Source organism: Osmerus mordax, chromosome 5 (assembly GCF_038355195.1).
Source record: "Osmerus mordax isolate fOsmMor3 chromosome 5, fOsmMor3.pri, whole genome shotgun sequence".
Taxonomy (NCBI): Eukaryota; Metazoa; Chordata; class Actinopteri; order Osmeriformes; family Osmeridae; genus Osmerus; species Osmerus mordax.
Window position 1 is genome coordinate 15906695 of NC_090054.1, and position 17372 is coordinate 15924066.

Consider the following 17372-nt stretch of genomic DNA (forward strand, 5'->3'; position numbering starts at 1 on the left):
GTGCTAAGGATGACTGAAATGCAATATATTTTATTGCTTTTACCAAAGTCTGAAGCTTAATACTGGAGGTGAAGTTTCAGAGAAGTCAATTTTGTTAAATGAATATGCAGTTGAGCAGATACCCTCAGGTGAAGACTATGACTCATTGAATTGGGGGGTTGACATCAACACATACAAAATTGCACTGACAAAAAAATACAAATATCTAGACAATAATAATATCAGTTACATACATTTGATGATATTCTATCTGTTCATGTGATTAAGTATACAGTATGTTGTACCGTTTATTTAGAGATATAAATAGAGCAGACCATCTGTGATGCCCCTCAGCTGATTTTGGTTTGGTAACAACACCTGAAAATACCAGAGTTTGGGAGTTTTCGCCACTGCTTCAGAGATGCAACTGATACAACTGTCATTCCATTGATACAACAGACGTCCTTGATTAACATATTGATAGTATATCCACATAGCCCCAGTCAAGCAGCCGAAATAATGGCAATTCCTTCTGTCTTCCTTGTGCCTTTATATTTCAGATAGACCTCTGACGGCTCCACAACCCCCTCAACAATGGCTCTGTTTCCCTCCGGAGGAACTGTGTTTGTTCTACTCCTCATTAGCAGGTAAGAAAGGTTTTAGGTGGAGAGTCACAAAATCTGGCTCCTGTGGGCACTCAAAGTCAAAAAAGTGAAGGGGAAGTGAATTAAAAATTTTACTAAGGGTTAGTTTGCGCCTTTTATAAAACCATTTGCAGTCTGTGAACTTGAGAGGGATGAAAAGAGAGAGACTGAAAGAGAGAGGGGAAGAGTGATAGAACGTGTAAGCCAGAGGTACAGACACAGGGAGAGACAGACAGTGGGTAATATTGTGAGACACTTCATTGGATAGCTTGTTTGACATCAGTAAAGACTCACTATGTGTCAGACCAGAGGTATTGAAATTCCATGCTAGTACAACAGAAACGCTGTGTAGCATCAGTGAGGTGGTCCCTTGCACTGCATTAACCATGTACTGCATCCAATCAGCTGCACTAATGGCTACAGAGGTCATGCAGAGAAGATGATGGGATGTCTTGGTGCATGCTTTGCCTGTACCGGGACAAGAACTTTCTCCTCCTTCAGCTGCCCTATTTTTCCAGAGAAAAAAATAGGCACACTCTTCGCTAAACTTGGATAACCAGAACCCCAGTGGGAAACACCACTTCCTGGCATCATGGCATGATATGTTGGCCCATGACAGAGCAGCCAAGGGCACCATCCCTGGTGAGATTGCCTGGCACTCATGGTGTCTCAGTGGTCTGTGCCATCTGCACTTGGTATAGATGCTGTTGTCCACAGTGCCCCACCCAACATAAGTCTGTGACATGACAGGTCATCAATCTTATTCATTCATCCCATTTTGTTGCAGTCACTGATGGGTAATTTGCACTGAGGTGATTAATACCTCATTATAAGCATATTATTCTTATTAATAGCAGAGGCTATTATTATGCTTATTTCCCACAAAGGTCTTGATGTGGTTATACAGAGATCTCTTGTGGCATAAACTAACGTTACCTGCAGCTGGACATGTTTTAGATGAAAGATTCGAAATGCACTGACCATTATGGCGTTCTAACAACCATTGAGCTGCTCCCATTTATACATGACCTACTGTATGACCTGATCAATATTGAACTGAGAGTAAATCAACACAGTACCTTGAGGTCATGTAAGAAAGACAATGGCAAAATGTAACTATGCAGGTTAAAGTTCATTTATACATACCATTTGCAATAACCTATTATTGATTATTGAAAAAGCATTCACTCCTCAAAGCCACTACGTCACAAGGAGAGTTGAAGGTTTTGAGAGCTCACATGTCTTAAATCAGGCATGCAGTGCATGTTGGCTTTGAAAATGTGTCGCCATTATCGGATGATTGCACGAGAAGCTTAGCACAGGCACAGTCTGAGTGAGTCTGGCCTTAGAAAATTTCAGGGATAGGGACATGCTCACATGTCCCTGTCTCTCCTGCCGAAAACCCTTGCAACATCACAGCCTTGTTTCTCTCCTCCCAGTCAGAAGAACAAAGAGAGATAGAATCAAGGGAGAGGCTGGATCTCAGCTGGGTGGCTTTTAAAGACATTGCTTTGAGAAGCTTTGAAATGTGTTCCCACAAGACAAGACTAGCTAAGGTTTTGACAGGGAAATAACAATGTTTACAAAACACTTGCTAATCCTGGGTCAAATTTAAGACTGAACAAATGGTTCAAACACACATGACCAGATCAGGAAAGATCACAGGCCAATGTAGAGTGTTGTCCCCTGTCGTGCCCCCTGCCTCTGTCTCCTGGCTCCAGTCTTTGATCTCAGACACAGGGAGACTGCGGTGGAGAGCTCACAGACAACACCCTGATCTCTTATACTGCTATTAAATCACATAACCCAACTGTAAGTCACAGCAAGCTCCAGTTCCACTGCTTCTGGCTGGTGGTTTTGGTGAAAATCTGTTGTACGACGAACCACTGTTGGTTGGAGAACTCCTCAAATAAATCAATGTGCGAGAGAGTCCATCACTGAACTGAAGTACCAGAGTTCCTCCAAGTGCCCTGCAAATCCCCATGCAGAAGCGCTAGAGTCATGGATTAAGCTCTTATTAATATGCTAATGGTTCGGTTTGTCATATTAAGAAATAGCAGAGCTTTTCGTCGTATTTAGGGATTGTAGCCTCCTTTAGTGCTCTCAAAGTCAGGAGCATCTCAGAGACTACTGTTTCAGAGGACCCACTGAAGAAGCACATGTTCTTCAGTCTTCAGCAGGCGGCTTCTGCAGATATCTTCTTCCCCTAACATAGATCATACATAATCCCAGATCACACAGCACATTTTTGTGTCATGCTCTTTGTGAATGTATGTCCCAGGCTTGTCCAAGTCACTTGTTAAGGGGATGGTTTGTTTTAACTATTTCTGTCTTATCTGATCTAGCCAGCATCTACATGAAGCCCTCAGATCTTTCCTGCATATACACAATACAGTTGTATTGTAAAATGTTTTTTTTTAAATAAATGTCAAAATTACATTCAAGACACTTTCTCCTATTAAAACTCTCAAGAGCCATTTACTTAATGAATCTATGACTTAAGTTTCCACAACATGGAAGTTACAGTATTAAAACTCCTTTGGAGCTCCCGGCCTCCTTTGGGAGTGGTCACTACATTTCAGTAGTTTGTTGGTGTCCATGAGTATACAACTCTGAAAATATTTGGATCATACAGTGTGAAAATTATGCCCAAACCTCCTATTACAATTATGTGATTTAAGTTTCAGATATTCCTGTTGAAGGACAACTCCAAAAAATAATATTGCACACTGGTCAAGTGTTGAGATGTCCTTAAATAAATCTGAAATGTTTGGGATTTATTTACAAGCTTGACTGACTTTAATATTTCAAGCTGAATTTCAGCTACTTTGGTTTTTCATTTGATGCTGAGCTGCAGTATATTTTGGGCCAGACTAGCTTTAGCTTGCTTGTTGTTGTGTTTCGTCCAGTGTTGTGGAAGAAACCATAGTGATTATTCTGTTTAGTGGATCGTTATGGATGGTTAACCGCTTCACGTCATTAAGTAACAATTTAAGTTAACACAATAATGAGAAGGAACGTCTCTTCAAGTAATTATTCTCTTACAGTGTTCCACAAAAACATCTTTGTCAGATTACTCAGTTTAGCATTTGAGGGGATTTCTTGAGGGGAGTTTGTTTCTTTAGTTTGATATTCTTGGTATAGGAGGAGCCTCTTTCTTATTCCAAGGCAATCTGGCAATCAAGGACAGGGGGGAACAGATGGCTGAGCGGTTAGGGAATCAGACTATTAATCAGAAGGTTGCCGGCTTGGTTCCCGGCCGTGCAAAATGACGTTGTGTCCTTGGGCAAGGCACTTTACCCTACTTGCCTCGGGGGGAATGTCCCTGTACTTACTATAAATCGCTCTGGATAAGAGTGTCTGCTAAATGACAAAATGTAAATGTAAGGAGAGACTGTACAGCTAGACTTTTCCTGACCTATACCCTCTTCTCCATAACAAAACACTTCCACTGTCAGTTACCATATGTTTGCCTTAAATACATCCCCTGCTTAGTTTTTGTGTAGACAGGGGTTAACACAAAACTTGCATTTCCGAGCTGTACAAGGCATTTCACATTTGCCGGACTGAGCTGCATGCAACTAAATTTAGTACCGAACTGACAAACACTTAGCAGTCACATGTCTAAACCAAAGGCCACAGTAAACAGGCCTTTTCTAGACTTGCATCATGTCTTAGCCTGGTTTTGGGATTATTTAGCTGAACTTCGCCTTCTATCATAATCTCTTTTTTGAGTCCATACAATTCACAGTAAATATAATGTTTTCTAACTTAGAGTCATATTTTAACAATGAATTGTGAATCCATGCAGAGAAAATACACAAGAAAAAAGTATCTGTGTAGGGCTATTTTTATTTGGTTTGCTCTTTTTTATAGCTGTTGGGAGATGGGAATATCTGGAGCTTGTCCTCACAGGACCAGACTTTCACATTTGCATCACCGCACTCTGTGGGAATTGCATTATTGCACAGGCCGTTATTTTTGGCCAATGTGGAGGAGAGGAGCGTGAGGATCTGCTCAACCACAGCAGACATTCCTTTGGAGCCCATCAAGGAGGCTGAGCACGCATCCAATCAATTACTCATGCCTGATTCTACCAAGCATGGGCCACATGGGCACTCAGAGACTTGATGATGGATCCATACACAATAGACACCAAGCAGCTACTCAATGCTCCCCAGAGGCCAGGTATGTCTCACTGTAGGTGGCCAAAACAGACCTTCAGAGTAATCAGCAAGAGAACAATTCCTTTTTAATGTTGCCAACATGTCATCTGGCCTGTTTCCCAAATCTTCTCTCTGTCTACAAGTCCTTTTCCAAGGTAGGCATTTCATCATTTTACACAGTTTCAGTTAATGTGTTATGAACACAAAGACTGTTGAAATGAAATGAAAGCAATACTCTTATCTTAAGTTACATCACTAAACTGTTATGACAGTAGCAATGCATTGGACAGTGGCAGTAATGTAAAAATGGTATGCACTCAGATGGCAACTCAACACTATGCAGCGAATGACGATACACATTCTGTCTCTATGAGGTCGTTTTTTTGTTTTTGGTTGGTTTATAATGAATACTTAGCTGAATGTAGTTGTAGAGTCCCTGACTAGTCGTTGCCGCAACATTTCTTCAGCTTGATTAGCTCTGGGTACTGACACAAAACATTACCTTTCTGAGACGCCACACGATTGTCTCCTCCTCACAAAATCTCCGGACCACTCGGATCTGCTCACTCTGTTGCATCAGCCACAAGCAAGTCAATCTCAGCAGTAGAAAACATGTTTCACACGCAGTGCCCGGTAAACTCATGAAAAATGTATGTAGAAAAACAGTGAAGGTGCACAGTTACAGATACAGTCAACAAATCCATTCAGCCAATACTAAATGTGAGCATTGGTGTAATTCTTTTGATTGATTAACATGAAAGAAATGTGTAGGTCCTGGTTGATCTGGGTAGAGATTGAAGGAAAGCCTTTGGAGGATTTGTTTGGACTGTGCTTCACTGAAGGGTGCCAGTTTTTCCCATAGCAGGTGTGACTGAGAGGGAAAATGTGATGCCTTTGGGAGGAAAGAGAGGGCTCTTGTCTTTCCACCATGATTGTGAGGGAGCTTAGGGAGCTGCCTAGCGTGAAGAGAAAGAAACATCTGTCTTAATCCATACAACGTTACATACTCCTGTGCCACTTGTTTGTGGCTTGCCTACCCTGCCTGTCGACTGAGAGAATGAGGTGAGGGTCTGAGGATGTCTTAGTCCCAGCTGTGCAGCGGAGAATAATCTCCACCTAAGAGAGCAGCTCTGACTTCCCTTAAATCCCATTTCACAGTTGCAAAATGAATATTCTGAGCAAAGGAGAGAGGAAGATGGTTTAATTCGGCCTGACAGGCGAAGATTCCGGTGTGTGGCAAATATTTCTGCTGCACCTTGAGGACGAGGATTGTGCCATATGTTTTCACCTGTCTCTCTCCCCCCCCCCCCCCCCCCTCACTCTCGCCTGTCTCTGATCGGCGCCTTTTATGACTGAGCCCCGGGCTCAGGGAGCAGGTCAGAAGGCTGCTCTGTAGCGAGGTCTACTGCTCAAGGTCCATGCGCAGTGAAACAGTTAATCTAATTTTGACCCATATGCAGACAGAACATTAACCATTGTCAAGGGCTTTCATGTGATTTAGCACAGATCGGTAGAATCGTCATTAACTGGTGTTTTTACATGAATGAGCGTGACTGATTATTTGACCTTGCTGTACATGGAGGGCTATACAGAGAATGATGGTTAGAGTAGAATTCCATATGCATGAATTCAAACTATTGTTTGGGTTTTAAGGAATCTTGCCCACGTACATTTTAAATGTGCTGCGGGATTGAAAACCGAACTTCATGCATGAATCTAGATTCACATAGATTGACCCTGATGGACTCAAAAGTAACAATTTCAAAGGGAACACCGTATTGAAAGACATGATGTTTTATTTATTAGACTGGTGGATGTGGAGATGGATATGGGGAATTATAAGTTCCAAAGAAATACAACAATGTATCTTGTCGGCACGGTGAACAAATGCGTTTGACTTGCACACTCCGGTCCTTGGACATGTGATAAAGGAAAACATCATCCCTATGGTGAAACCAAGCCCCCGTCTCATCAAATCCTGTTGTATCCTGAACATGTTCTTGAATGGGGATACCCATTCAATCAAATAATTTTACAGTTAGTCATTTTCCTTCTATACTTATGGTATGTATCATATCACTCTAACTGCACGCGGGCAGGGGACTGCTAGTTGCCTTGGGGATCTCTCCAGGGGTATGGGGTTGGAAGTCGGGGGGATGGGTGAAAGCTCTGGGAGAAATGTGCTGTCTTATGTGTGTATGTGTGTGTGTGTGTGTGTGAAAGACAGAGTGGGAGTGTGCAGAACGTTAAGCTTCCTCATTTCTCTGAAGGGGCCATGTTGGACTGAGTTAATGTGTTGTGAAATTCGAGAGCATGGTCCGAACCGATGCTAGACTCAGCTGTGTCTGTGCCCGGGTAGGAGGGGGAGGAGTCTCCAGGGGGCCTGTTTCACTGAGACAGGATCTGAAACGGCGGATGCTCCCACAGGGTTGACCCACCCCACCCCACCCCGCCCCCACACATCCCACTATCTCCCCCACCACACTGTGGTACCATCTCTGCTCCTTCCTCTTCCTCCACCCCCAAAGTCTGACATCAAACTTCCATTAGTCAAATCACACACACAGCCTACTGTACACCGGCCAATTGGAGTTTTGGAGTTTAACAGTGAACAAGCATGCTTCTGTGTGTTCACTCATCTACTTCCTGATCAAAGGTGATCAGGTGATTGAAGCATATTAGCAATAGAATGTAGAGGTAGACTATAATTCACTGTTAATTTTCTCATTAACATTGAAAGGAAGATAAGGAATGAGAGACAGAGAGGGAGAGGTTTAGCCAACAACTGCCCTTTTAAACACTGAGCTGAAGAAGATGTGTTGTGACTACTCACGCGAGGCCAATGAGGAGGCCAATTAGCACATTTAGATCCATGGTGTCACATGTCCATGCTAATAATATAGTCAACACAAAATGTGCCACCATAGATCAAGTCTTTTAAATAGTGTTTAAAGGCAGTCACTTCACAGCAAAGTCATCAGGGAACTTGATGATCTTCTAGTTATGTCATAAGGCAGACTTCATCATCCATAATGATCAGTCACTGTTGATATGTCAAATTGGAGCTTCCTCCATCTTATTTTGGATTTGTTTTCAAGGCTTTTCTGGTAGTCTGGGGTGTGCCAACTGTGCACAATAGGTCCTGTTCAGTTCTTCTGTTGTCTGAGCCAAGTGTCAGCTTGTTATTCCTGATGGTCGGCCCACGTGGCAGGTGTGGCAGTTCCTGTCGGCTAGCACTCTGGGATTTAGCACTCTACTGAGCATGCTTTCATCGGGGGAATAGAGCTTTGGAGAATCCTGCTGTGATAGACATATGCTAATACCGTGTTTCAAAACTCCCTCTCTTCTGTACAATATAGGAGTGTTGGACGAATGGCGGCTAGCATGTGAATGGTTGATAAATGCTGGTTAATGGTTGCTATTAGCCTTTGTTTCCTGGCTGTCTCCAGGGACCTTCAAATGATGTTTCTGTCTTCCTACTGTGTCAGGGCTCAGTGAATAGGATGAAGATGTAAGATGTTTGGCAGGTGGTGGGGTGGATGGTCTGAGGTGCAGTTAGTCCACAGCCTCCAACACAGTGCTGCACTGGAGGGAAACACTGAGGTGGAAATTGAAACATGTTTTTAATGTTTAAGAATTCATTGGCACTGATGACCAGAATAGATGGATATCTCAAAGTTGTTTTTTTCAGCTATCAATCACTTTTGGGCTGTGGTTTTAAAAATGTTTCCTCTCTTTTGACATGAATTTGTCCACTCTTGCTTTTTGTCTAGTAATTAAGACCCACAGTTCAGTTCAGCTATTTGTGGCATGTCTTCCATGTCTCCCAAAGGTGTAGCTGGGCTTTGGCACCAGTCACATACACACGCACTGTGACGGCTGAAGACATGCATGGAGATACGCAGGTCATTTGAGCTGACCCAGTTTTAAAATGCTGTGTTCCAGTGGCAGCACACTGTCACAAACAGATCTTTTCCATCTCAGGAGATGTCACTGTGTCTTTAAAATGTTACATGGGCTAACAACAGGCTGGATTTGCCACTCCAATGACTGAGAATACATGGAGCATAGCAACAGTACGCCGGCAGAATGCCACCTCGGGGTCTCTAAGTGTTCGGGACACAGTCAGGTGAAAGTCAAGGATATTTTGAATATCTCGTTGTTATGTGTGCTTTGCCGATCTCCTAAATCAGTCTATTTCCGTGGTTGCTCCTAATGCAGCTGAATGCATCTGGATCTGCACATGTCTGGGGAGGGGAGGAGCGCTTGTGTGGGGGTGAAGTGTTTGCCTGACAGTATGTTGGTGACTCAAAATTCAGTTGAAGGCTTCCTCAAATTGACTCATTGGAGATGATGCTAACACTGTCTTGCAGTTAAGGTCATTAAGGTTCCGTGCTTGTTGCAATGAAAGCCATTCCACTGCATATGTGGAAAACAACTGAGTTTGTTTATTTAGTTTTAGCGTAAAACAATTCCTGGTTCCAGAGCAGAGCAGTTTCCAGAGCAGTGTATACCTGTAGATTTAGGAAAGGGATAAAACAGATGAGCTGCTAAATGACAACAACAAAAAACACTGCAATACGAAGGCACAAGGACAACACTGACCTCATGTCAGCAAATTCCAGTATATCGTTTGTCAGTGAGAGCTGAGGATGAGTTTGCCTTTCCACTTTGGGGACATCTGGCATAGGGAGCAAACTGGGTTTTTCTGCGACATCTGTGGAGCACTGCAGTGCTTTGTAGTATCCAGAGTACATACGATACAGTGCTGTACATTAAGAAAGCAAAGAGACAGGATATGGCGCTATGATTGAAATCCCTTCCTGATCCCCGGTCAAATCTGATCCTCATGCTCTGCTGCGTGGCTTTGAAGAGGACAATCAGTGGGAGTGCTTAGTGAGAGGAGGAAAGACAGATGAGCTGCAAGAGCACAAAGTTAAATAATGCTGATTGACACCTTTTTAGTGTTTGGACCCTCACAGCTTCAAAGTAATCCAATTATGAAAAGAGACGTTTTTCTTTCTTTCTTTCCTGTCACCTTAAGTTGTTTGGATGCTTTCAACAGATTATTTTCACATCTTCAGGCGTTGTTGTGGATCTCTGTCTCTAGATGCAGACTAATAGGGAATATGCAAGGTGTCCACTGGGGAGGAATACATTTGGAGTGTGGAGCTAAATAATTTCATTTCTTCTCCCTGTTTCTGTGAATTCTTTTCCCCAGGATGTTAGAGAACTCTCTGCTCAGCGCTGAGGTTAAAGAGGGAGAGATTCTGCCTCCTACCATTCAGAAGCTGATGAAAGGATACAATAAGTACCTCAGGCCCTTCTTTGACAGTAAGAAAAACTATACATGGCCATGGAAAATGAGATGCTGCTCAAAGCACCTGTGTGTATGTGTGTGTGTGTGTGTGTGTGTGTGTGTGTGTGTGTGTGTTTGTGTGCATGTGTGTGTGTGTGTGTGTGTGTGTGTGTGTGTGTGTGTGTGTGTGTGTGTGTGTGTGTGTGTGTGTTTGTGTGCATGTGTGTGTGTGTGTGTGTGGGTGTACAGGAAGAGGTTGCTGCAGAATTTATTTTTCCTATTACTGCATGTGTTTGAGGATTTTTTTTTGTTGCAAGGCTATAAATAAATCAAGAACCATAATAGTAGAAAAATAAAAAGTAGCCTTGTTCCATGAGAATTACACACAACCTGTACAACTATCTCTAAAGGAAGAATAATACAGAAGAATACATAACTACACAAGATGGTATTCAATTGAGTACTTCATATACTGTATGGTATATATACGGTACATATAGTTCCTGTTTGTCTTCTAAAAAGACGTCTCATTACTTAAGAATTAAGCTGCTTGTATCTGCCTGAAACAACTGCCTTTCCTAGGGTAAACATTACAATATACAGTGTTGGTATGTGTAGCCTTTGATCACCAGCTCATTGTTGTAGCTTCGTCTATTCATTTATTATATCTGATATCTGGCTCTGAGATTATGACAGTGTGATAAGGCTTTGTTTGCCCACTTTGATCAGTGATCGCAGAGACTGAAGCGAATTCGAAAACATCAGAAAGATTTTTGGGGGCTTCTCAGGACATGAACCCCTGGAGGAGAGGTTCCTGGAAGGCACTATGGATACAGCCAATCATACACACACACACACATGCACACACACACACGCGCACTCACTCAGTAATGGGCACTTTGGAGCTCAATTCTTATGGTTAGTTCTTGTGGTTTAGGCACAGTGTGGTGTAGAGATAGAAAACAAGAGAGCTGCAAGCTATGGCTTGCTGAAAAGCACTGGGTAATTCCCATCTGTCTGAGCCACACGCAACATACTGTGGCTGTTAAAACTTCTTATGTGGAGTTTTCAGTTTCAGCATTCAAGTTTTTCCAACTTGCTGGCCTAAGGCATTTTGCATAACTCCCTTTTCATTCTACGGTACTGCTGTTGAAATGCACATGATGTGTTCTCTCTCTCCATTTTCTCTCCATTTTCCCCTAACTGTACTTTCTCTGCTGTGTAGATGGCCCTGTAACAGTGGGTATGAGTTTGGACATTGCCAGCATTGACACCATATCCGAGATCAACATGGTGAGACTTGCAGCTTTTAGTTTTACTTTACAGTTAAACTTTTCCCTGACTGGTTCATAGCGATGTGATCCAAGAATCATCCTTATAGCATGTGTTTTTTTCTAGTCCAGCCAGGATTCAACTTTAAACAAGACTGTTTGTTGTGTACGGTGGCTGGTTCATATCTTAGTAAATGCTACTGCTGTGCTTGCAAACTCCCTATCCTTGTGTCACAAAACACACACCAAAAGACTTTCGACTGTCTGTACAGGACTACACAGCCACCATCTTCCTGCGCCAGCGCTGGACGGATGAGCGTCTGGTGTTCGAGGGCAACAAGAGCCTGAGTCTGGACGGCCGTCTGGTTGAGCTGCTGTGGGTGCCCGACACCTTCATCGTGGACTCCAAGAAGTCCTTCCTCCACGACATCACGGTGGAGAACAGACTGATCCGCATCTTCCCCAACGGAACTGTCCTGTACGCCTTGAGGTGAGGGACTACACAGTGTACAGTCAAACGGTGTCAAGTAGTGATTGGTTCAATATCTCTTCTTGTTTAGGCCGACAGTATTACATGGGCAGACCTTTATACTCAATCGGTGTGCTTGACTGTGTGCCTGAAGAAGCGATCCATCGAAGCCATTGACCTTGCAGACCAATTAAATGAAATCAGTAGACCCGTCTTGAGGAATGCTAGATCATATAGATAATCTAGATGAGCTCAAGTGTAGCAGAAACATGATAAAGGGGCATATTGGCCAGTGATTGGACGAAGCAAATGGATTATAGACAGCTCTGTACCAGGTCTTCTGAGGGAAGAAGAAGAGAGGGAATTCCCCTGTGATCCACAGTTTTATACAGACTTGTAATTGGTAATCTACGGGAGCTAAAGGGCTGGTGTCCATGATTGCTGTCCATGGTTCTGAATGCTCATGAGGTTTTGAATGGACAGCTGCCTACTGTTTGTTTTACCACCATTGCTACTGTTGTTTACCATAAGTACAAAGCCAAGATTTCACACTGCATTGCTGTGCATCCTAACTGTGTCCATGCATATGGTTAATCAGTGCTTATCGTGAGTCCTACTCAAGCATGATGTCGTTTGTGGGGCCTCATGTCCAGCGTGCACATTTTAGACTTGCATGGGCATGACAGTAACAAGGCCTGAACGCACCCAACCTCTGCAGACGGCTCACTACGGCATTCTATCTATAGCGTCTACAGCATGTGTGTTCATGTGGTGCGTCTGAGGGTTTCTTCACAGTCCTATGCCAGTATGTGTGTGTGTTTCTGCAGCCACATGGAGGCTCTCCTCCAGACATGGAGACACACCCATTCCACCCAAGGCTCCTCAGTCTGTCAGCGGAGGAGGACGTGTGTCAGGAGGAGGGCAGGAAGAGGCTGGGTGGGGGGGGGGCACGGGGGTGGGGGAGTGGGTTGGGGCAAAGGGGCAGCCGAGGCAGGCCTGCAGGGGAAGACTGTGTGTGGAAGAGGCACCATGGGAGGAGGGCTAGCAGCTGCTGTGGTGCTTCCAGTGGTGGGCCTGGGGGGGGGGGGGGAACACAGTAGTGATTCTACCCAAGAGGTGAACAACAACTGATCTGCTTTTCTTGGCTCTTTCCAGGATTACCACCACAGTGGCCTGCAATATGGATCTGACCAAATACCCCATGGACAAGCAGACTTGCACACTGCAGTTGGAAAGCTGTAAGGAGACCACACCTTTGTTATTGCTAGCTCTGCGAAGAGTCCATGTCCGTTCGATGGCTGTGGCTTCTGTGCACACAAACATGCATACACACACACACACACACACACATTCAGATTACTGTTTCAGATCTGCTTGGGAAATGTGTCAAATACATCAGCGGCTTTGATGCGGATGAGAGTATGAACGTTTATGCATGAGTAAGTAAGTCGTTGTGTATGAAGGTTCGGGGGGGTGGGGGAGGAGAGGGGGGATGTTGTGTTTAGAGGGAGGGAATACATGTGTAGGTGTGCTTATCCCGACTTATTTAATCATAAACCCACCATAAGACTGCGTCAGATGTGAAATCCAAGGCAACCCTGTCGGCCCCTTAATCCATGGTTGGCCCCAGAACACTCCCTTGCATTTTAGGATCAGGCTTGCCCTGTCCCCGATCTGCCCCTGCCTCTGCCTGCCCCCAACCCCCCCACAACCTTCCCCCAGTTATGCAAGGCTAAAGCTGCAGGGAGTCCGAGGAACAGGGAGGGGAGTGAGGAAGAACAACAAATAGCAGAAGCGTCTCTCTCTCCCTCACTCCATCGCTCTGCATCACCCTCTTTAACGGCAGGGAGGCAGGCTAGCAGCTGATCTGATCCCCGCCAAAACAGCTCCCTGCCAAACAAACAGAGCTAAAGAGGTCTCCGGCCCCTCTGAGCCCACTGGAATGTGGAGAGGTTAATTCCAGGTAAACGCATGGAGGATGTGTTCTTGCCACGGCTTAGTGTCTGACACAGCATTCCGCTCCCTTCCTCTTTACCCTGAACTCTCAGGATGAGACGCAGGCTTATAAAAAGAAGGATATGATTCTGTTTCATGCTGTGCCAAAAATGGATTGTCGCTCCCCGCACACTCTACATTTCTGACGGGAGCGAAAAGTTTGGAGCAAAAGGAAGCAAGCCTTGCCAGGCAATAATGGAGCGATAATGGTGAAATATTTAGTGGAAACTGACAGGACAAAGGGGCCGAGAGTCAAAAGGCGTTCGCTGGGGTGTTTGATTGTTGCTTTCAAGACGGGAGCACAGTGGAGCGATGTGGAAGGGAGAGGTTAGGTGTTTAAAAGGGAGCCATTTTAAATAGTGCCTCTTCTTCAAGGCAGCATGGTATTTTTAAGAGGTGAGCTGTGAACTTTGCAGGGTTGAAAGCACCTCTAGACAGCCCCTCATGCTCCCTGATGTTAATGCGTCTTCCAAGCCAGCGCACTTGATGGCACCGCTCATGTTTTAACCCCAGGGTTAAAACATGAGCAAATCTCCTCCTGACTCTGTTGGTCAAGAAAATAATGAGCAAAAAAAAACAAAAAGACTGAAATGCAACAAGGGTCTTCAGATGACATCAAAGTTGCCTGCGTAGTTCATCGTCCTCCTCTGGGACACATTGGTCCATAATGTATGAGTCCTTACATATCATACTGTGTGTTTAGTCCCAGATGAGTCGGTTAAGAGGAGAGCAGAAACATGAGATAATTAGAGTCACGTTGCAGGGACAGGATGTGGGGAAGGTTTGGTGTTTATAATGGGAGTTTTCCCTCTGCCTCCCCTCTCTGCTTCTTATTCTCCAGCACCCCCTGCAGGTCAACCATAGAAATGGATTTCATTAAATGCCATGCAATAAAACCGAAATAGTGCACACCCTTTTCTTTTCTATTTGTACGTCTGTGTAACATATAGCAGCACCTTCTACTATTCTTTTTCATCTACAGTTCTACCATCCCATACTTCATTCTGTCACAGTTTCACAGGGTTCATGTAAGGTTTGTCAAGCTGACTGAAAGATGCATGATAATCCTGTTATTGTGTAAGCCCAGAGATATGAAACTGTAAGCCCAGAGATAATGAAGCAGTGACGTCTTTACTGCCTCTCTGTCCCTTTCACCCTGTGTTGAATTATTGAATGAACATTAAGGTTGCGTTGACATCAGAAATTCATATTAATCCCTCCACATTGTCATGGTGCTTCTGAATGAACATTAGACGGGATTGCCACTGCGAGCGAGCATTATATCCTGAATAAAACATCAGCTAACTCAAAAAAGCTGCTTGTGCTTGTCACACTTACAGCACAGCAGCCAGTGTGTCCACTGTCCTCTCATCGCTGTGTAACATGTGGAGCTGTCTTATCTTATGAGTGGCAGACTGGACTGGATACTCGAACAAATTGAACAGCCACACATATTTGGGTATTTGTACATGGAAAGCCTTTTAATTATTCTGTCCTGTCTGTTTCTCCCTCTCTCCTTTCTTCCCCCCCCCCTTTCTCTCTACCTTTCTCTCCCTTGCTCTTTTTAACTCTGTCCTTCTCATCTCCTCTGTTCCTTGCCCTCTCTCCCTGCCATCTTGTACCGCTCCCTCGCTCCCCTCCCTCCTTCTCTCCTTCTGTAGGGGGCTACAACGTCAACGATGTGATGTTTCACTGGACCAGAGGGAACGAGTCTGTGAGTGGTCTGGACACTCTGCGCCTGGCCCAGTACACCGTCGAAGACCACTACACCTCTGCTTCAGAGGCTGTCTATGAAACTGGTAGATAAAGCATATACAGTACTGTAGATACACTCCAGTTGTCTTCAAGGACCCATAGTACAGCAGCTTCTTTATTCTTTCCATGTTGCAATTTTTCGATTGTAACATGAATTTAACCCCTCGTCATAAAAGTTATATAACAGGTTTGGAATTTCATTTTTGGGAGCTTTTACTCCCAAGGTTCTCCAAGGTAAGACCAGTCTGAATGTGACCTTCTCTCTCCAGGAAACTACCCCAAACTGATCTTCCACTTTGAGCTGAAGAGGAGCATCCTGTACTTTATCCTGGAGACCTACGTCCCTTCCAGCCTGCTGGTGGTCCTCTCCTGGGTCTCCTTCTGGATCAGCCAGTCGTCTGTTCCTGCCCGGATCTGTATAGGTAGGCAGGCACCAGCATGGCTCGCCGTCCATCTCTACCCACACCTTCCAGCCTCGTGGGTCAGAAGCTGGTCCAGCAAGTGTACCTCCACCCTGTTTCCAAACGCCAACCCTACCCACATGACGTTTATGACCAAAATGAAACATTTTTGTAATGAAGTGAGATTTTAGGAAGTCCTTCACTGGTTACTTCATGTCCACTGACCATCGAGTGGCACATCGTCATGACGATGCACGTCCTCAGGCTTTGTGAACGTTGTGGTTCTGTTCTGTCCCAGGGGTGACCACAGTCCTGACCATGACCACGCTGATGATGGGCGCCAGGACGTCCCTGCCCAACGCCAACTGCTTCATCAAGGCCATCGACGTGTACCTGGGCATCTGCTTCAGCTTCATCTTCGGGGCGTTGATCGAGTACGCCGTGGCACATTTCTGTACCATGCACCACCCAGACTCCCACCTCATCATGGTGAGTGCCGCTAAACCGGCTGACTGGGGTTGACATTTGCCCCTCGCGTCTGAACCCTCTTCCTTCTTTGCGTCCCCGTCAGTGTGTTTTGTCAACGTCGTCACGGCAAGTTTTTGGTTTCATGTTCGTCTCCATCTTCATCGTAGTCGTTGTCGTCATGGTCGTTTTCATCATCATCATCATCATGTTCATCAGCATCAACAGGCAACCGTGATGCACGGTAGGGTCATGTACTGTACGTTTTCTCTTAAGCAAAGTCCAAGCTATCGGTTGTTTATAGAGCATACACTATGTTAACCGGCCTCCTTTTCCTTGTCCTCTAGTACGGCCATCCGATGCGTGACTTTGACGAGGAGATGAACGGCATCGTCACCACCATCGCCAACAACGCCAACCGGGCCAAGAGGCGCAAGGAGACCCCCGTCGCGCCCACCGTGGCCGTGCCCTCCGAGGCGGGGGGGGCTCCCTCCAGCCCCACCGGCAGCGAGCCCAAGCCCGAGCCCCCCACCGAGGACCCCCCCAACCGCTGCCTGAGCGCCCTGGCCCTCATCCGCAAGGTCCTGCGCTCCATAAACTGCTGCCACGTGGAAAACCCCCACTACATAGACAACTACTCCCGAGTCACCTTCCCCCTCTCATTTGTCATGGTCAACCTGCTCTACTGGACGTACTATCTGTACTTCTAACATGGAACACGTGGCCGTGTGTGTGTGGTCGTGTGTGTGTGTTTGTGTGTGTGTGTGTTTGTGTGTGTGTGTGTGTGTGGGCGAGCGTTTTGTGTGCGCGTGGGAATGTTTCTGAGAGAGGTGAGGTGTGTACAGTATTGAAGTACTATGTGTGTATGGTTTGTTCATACATGTCTATTTTATCAATTGAGTGTGAGCATTTTGTACATTCGTGTTTG

At 45.0% G+C, this 17372-nt stretch overlaps 1 protein-coding gene across 1 annotated transcript; it reads left to right on the plus strand.

Moving 5' to 3' along the window:
• Positions 1–573: 573 nt before the first annotated feature.
• LOC136943113 (gamma-aminobutyric acid receptor subunit pi) lies at positions 574–17154 on the plus strand. Its single transcript, XM_067236314.1, has 9 exons — positions 574–626; positions 10011–10123; positions 11314–11381; positions 11632–11849; positions 12984–13066; positions 15485–15622; positions 15848–16000; positions 16278–16468; positions 16792–17154. Exons 1-9 carry the CDS (start codon positions 574–576, stop codon positions 17152–17154), a joined length of 1380 nt encoding a protein of 459 aa, XP_067092415.1.
• Positions 17155–17372: the final 218 nt, after the last annotated feature.

What these genes read in the sequence shown, in the direction of transcription:
- LOC136943113 (XM_067236314.1), top strand. Translation starts at nt 574, where the DNA reads ATGGCTCTGTTTCCCTCCGGAGGAACTGTGTTTGTTCTACTCCTCATT. An exon ending in CCTCAGGCCCTTCTTTGACA is followed by an intron (nt 10,124 to 11,313) that starts GTAAGAAAAACT and finishes TCTGCTGTGTAG; the next exon opens with ATGGCCCTGTAACAGTGGGT. An exon ending in TCCTGCCCGGATCTGTATAG is followed by an intron (nt 16,001 to 16,277) that starts GTAGGCAGGCAC and finishes GTTCTGTCCCAG; the next exon opens with GGGTGACCACAGTCCTGACC.